Source organism: Poecilia mexicana, unplaced genomic scaffold (genome assembly GCF_051168715.1).
Source record: "Poecilia mexicana isolate PSO_F unplaced genomic scaffold, ASM5116871v1 scaffold_3, whole genome shotgun sequence".
NCBI classification, from domain to species: domain Eukaryota; kingdom Metazoa; phylum Chordata; class Actinopteri; order Cyprinodontiformes; family Poeciliidae; genus Poecilia; species Poecilia mexicana.
This window is the reverse complement of record NW_028263372.1, coordinates 22667190-22671560: the sequence shown is the minus strand read 5'-3', so window position 1 is coordinate 22671560 and position 4371 is coordinate 22667190. Positions and strand designations below refer to the sequence as shown.

Genomic DNA, 4371 nt, shown 5'->3' with positions numbered 1-4371 from the left:
TGCGCCCCTTGTGTATTCTGGTTCTCTATTTCTATGGTTAACATCATGCAGGTGCATTTCTGAAGAAATCTGGAGCATGGCTTTGGTCCACCCTACACAAAGCGCCACTGTGGCAGCACAGCCGCTTTTTCTCTTTTGCGGTTTCACATTAGATTTGAGTGGGCGCGGATAGGAACGCAAAAACCTCCTCGTTCTGTCGCACAGAAATCCCCCTCTTCACACAGTAACTTGTGACTTTACGGCTTTTAATCAGTGCTCCACGTCCTCGGAGCTTTCGGCGTGGGCAGCAGCTCTTTACAACCATCGCTTGTGTCAGGCCATTTCTTGTAAATACTCGCTGTTCAGAGAAAGAACCCTTCCTGAATGGGCCGTCGGAGGCGCAGCCATTGGCTCGAGCAAGAGGCAGCGTTGGCAAGCCCCTCCCTCCTGCTTCATTCATGTAGCACAACAAACTTTATAGGCAGCTTGTTCAGGGGAGCGCACTTGATTTATCCCGAGGCATAAATCAGCACCTCAACCAGAGCCAGGAGCTCACCGGCCTGATTGACTGTAAGTGATTTTACTTTTGGTTTAGCTGAGAACGTTGGCAGACTCGACTTATAATCACTCATTTAATAGTTCACTTGATGGTACGGGAAAGAGTGATGGGAATAATTTATATGTTTTTTTTTATTATTATTATTTAGGTAAAAGGGAACAATCTGAGGTAAAACAAAATAAAATAAAAAAAAGACGCGCTGTCACGATGTCAAACTCGGGTGGTCGCAGACTGAAGCAGTGGCTGATGGAGCAGATCCAAAGTGCGCAGTACTCTGGGCTGCAGTGGGAGGATGAAAGCCGCACCATGTTCAGAATTCCGTGGAAACACGCAGGAAAGCAGGATTACAACCAAGAAGTTGACGCATCTATTTTCAAGGTTTGAGTCTTTTGGAATCTGGATTTTTTTTTTTCTTTCTGTTTGCTTTTTGAGGCGCTCCAGCTAAAACTTAACTGATATTGAAGAAACATTTTGCTTTATGTGATTTAAAAAATATATATTTATGTTTTTCTCTCTTTCCTTTCTTTCTGCTTTTCTTTTTCTTTTTTGCTCTCCTTTCTTTCTTTCCTTTTTACATTCTTTTGACACCTTGCTTTATATATATATATATATATATATCCTTTTTTTTTTTTTTTTTTTTGGCTTCTTGCCCTCTCCACAGGCCTGGGCTGTGTTTAAAGGCAAGTTTAAGGAGGGGGATAAGGCTGAGCCTGCAACATGGAAGACCAGACTCCGCTGTGCCCTCAACAAAAGCCCTGACTTTGAGGAAGTGACAGAGAGGTCACAGCTGGACATTTCCGAGCCATACAAGGTGTACCGCATCGTGCCCGAAGAGGAGCAGAAACGTGGGTTTTCCTTTAAACCTGCTCACTTGTAACGATAACACATAATTAAGTTATTTCTATAAAATCTCAACAGAATCATAATACGTGTTTGTTTGTTCTTTTACTCTCCCTCAGATGGTAAAATACCAGTGATGACCATGACAGGTCCCACCAGCTCTGGTGACCACACAGACATGGCCTGCAGCCCTACAGAAATAGAGGAGCTCATTAAGGAGGTACAGAACTGCCTTTCATTTGAGAGAGTTCGTCTTCACGATTGCTTTAGCTGCTCAATGCTCTCCAGTTCATCACTTCTTTCTATTTCTCTGCTTTCGCGACACTTTTTCGCCTTCAGTGTCACACTGCTGTTGTCTCCTTCAACACTTGTTGCATTCAGCATGCATACCCTCCTTCCTTGTTGTACACCACAGGCACATGCAAACTGCTGTGTGTCTTTTTGCAGGAGGACGGCTGCAGCATCCAGGCCAGCCCAGAGTATTGGCCCCAGAGCAGCATGAATGGTAAAAAAAAAAAAAAAAAAAAAAAAAAAAATTGCTCTCATGTTGATTATTTGAACTGTTCACATTTCTCTATGTGTCAGACATGCAAATATTTATCTGCATCTAAATTTTGTCTGAACTTTAGAAACACTAATTAGTATTTCTGAGACATTGACTTCTTTCTTTTTTTTCCATTAAAAACAACCCCAGCGGAAAGCTCTGCCGTTTGTCCCGGCTGCTGTGGGTGCTAAATACAAGCTGTGTGCTTGTCTGTCTGTTGAATTCTGCAATGGAACAATTGACTAATATCCTGTTTAACTCTGCTGACTAAAGTGATTATTTCTCTGTAAATCGTGCTAAGGGAATGCTATTTCTGATGATGCAGCAAAGAACAGACATGACACTGAGGTTGAGTCCACTACAGTAAGACACAGACGAATTACAAGAAAAATCATGCCTTCTTTTTGTACTTCACAGCTTTCTCTCTGCATCAGGACCCGATGCCATCGGGCAACGTCAACTCAGGTATGAAAGCAGTTACTTTTTCAGGCATTCTATAAACTCTGTTAATTAAAATAAGTGTTATCATATTATTCTATCATTTCTAAGCTTTTTTTTTCTTCTTCCATTTCTAGGTTTCTCCCAGTTGATGATCTCTTTCTACTATGGAGGGAAGCTGATGTACAACACACTGGTTACTCATCCAGAAGGCTGCCGGATTTCCCCCCAGCAGCACCTGGGTCGTGGCGCCCCCTACAGTTCAGACAGCATGCAGAACGTTCACTTCCCCCCGGCGGAGCTTATAGAGTACGAGCGGCAGCGCTACTTCACCCGCAAGCTGCTGGGTCACCTGGAGAGAGGCGTGCTGGTGCGTGCAAACCAAGAGGGCATCTTCATTAAAAGACTGTGCCAGAGTCGAGTCTTCTGTAGCGGGCTGGGGGACGGCAGCTCCCAGTACGGCTCCATGCCCTGGAAACTCGAGAGGGATTCTGTAGTCAAGATTTTTGACACAGGAAGGTTTTTTCAAGGTGAGTCTCAATGTTTGGAAAGTTAAAATCAATGGTTAAGACAAAGATGTGATGGAGGAGCGATGGTATAATATGGTGGCCTAAAGCTTTTTTTTTTTTTTTTTTGTCATAAATGTTGCAGCTCTACAGCTCTATCAGGAAGGTCAGATTGCTGCTCCGGATCCCTCGGTGACGCTGTGTTTTGGAGAAGAGCTGAACGACGTCAGCAGTGCCAAGAGCAAACTGATCATTCTACAGGTAAGACCTGTCGACTCACAGCAGAGCAGCTGAGTAAATCTGAATCTGCTGAAGAGACACAAAAATCCAACAACAAACAAACAAACAAACAAAAAAACCTTCTCTCCTCTCTTCTCCTCCAACAACAGATCACCATGGTGAACTGCCAACACATGCTGGAGTCCCTGAACATGCGTCGCTCGCAGCCTTACACCAGCAGCCCAAACGTGGAGATGAGCGATGATGTGGCCACCGAGCAGATGGCCAGAATCTACCAGGACTTGTGCAGCTACAGTGTTCCCCAGAGGCCGGCTTGCTACAGGGACAACATGCCCATCACTGCCTGAGCAGCTCGACAAGATTTGCCTTTAAACATATCAGACATTCTATAGAAGTTTCATGTGCACCAAAGAAGTGAACTGAAAGTTACAGAGGATAAGACAGCATCATCTCTTCTCTGACAGTAGGACTTTTAGAGGGAGGCTCAATTTTCAAGCTTCCATTTTGGTTTTGCGTGGACTTTATGTTGCATCCATGCAAGGGCAGATAGCGACTTTATCAATTTAAGATATTATGTTAGAAGCAGGGGTTGATAGATACTTTACATTGACAAAGCTTCATTCAAGCTAGATTTATGTAAGTTAGGCTGTTAAGTTCTCAAACTGGATTTTACTCGTTTTTCTTTTTCACAGTTTCAGGAGCTTAGATGATTCATTCTTGTGTGTGTCAAAGTAAAAAGCAGTCGAATACTATCTCATTTCATACTATCGTATTTTCTACAGAAAATGAAAATATTTTTGTATTGGTTGACAAAAATTGCATAATGTTTTGGATGCAATGTGGCATTAAAGTTCAGATAGGTTTTACTATCAAACTGTTCTCCGAATAAACTGTATTTCAAATAAAGAGTTTTACAGAAATGCCCGTGTGCTTGTCCTTTAGCAATTATCAACTAGTGCACAAGTTTGAGTTTTAGGTCAACTTTTCAGACCATCGACGGGACTAACATTTTATTTTTCTCCCTTATTGTTAAAAGTTTACATTTCTTTTCATATTTGTTGCTTTTACAAATCATATAAACCTTAGTCTTGGTAACTAAGCCCACCTAAAAAAACACAAGTCAAGCTTTCGTGTTAAACTAATGCCTGTGACATGTTGGTGTCTGCTCTTTGTTTAATCAGGTGTGAAACCAATATTTAAAATTTAACTGCACAGCGAGTCAAGCGCATTTCCTCCGTCAGTGTCAAAAATGCATTTATTCGATC

At 42.3% G+C, this 4371-nt stretch overlaps 1 protein-coding gene across 1 annotated transcript; it reads left to right on the top strand.

Annotated features, from left to right (window-relative positions):
* The first annotated feature begins 264 nt into the window (after positions 1–264).
* On the top strand, positions 265–4026 carry irf8 (interferon regulatory factor 8). The gene is made up of 9 exons (XM_014991468.2): positions 265–549; positions 687–916; positions 1200–1383; positions 1498–1598; positions 1826–1883; positions 2340–2387; positions 2498–2890; positions 3012–3127; positions 3256–4026. Exons 2-9 carry the CDS (start codon positions 746–748, stop codon positions 3451–3453), a joined length of 1269 nt encoding a protein of 422 aa, XP_014846954.1. The 5' UTR covers positions 265–549; positions 687–745; the 3' UTR covers positions 3454–4026.
* The last annotated feature ends 345 nt before the right edge of the window (positions 4027–4371 follow it).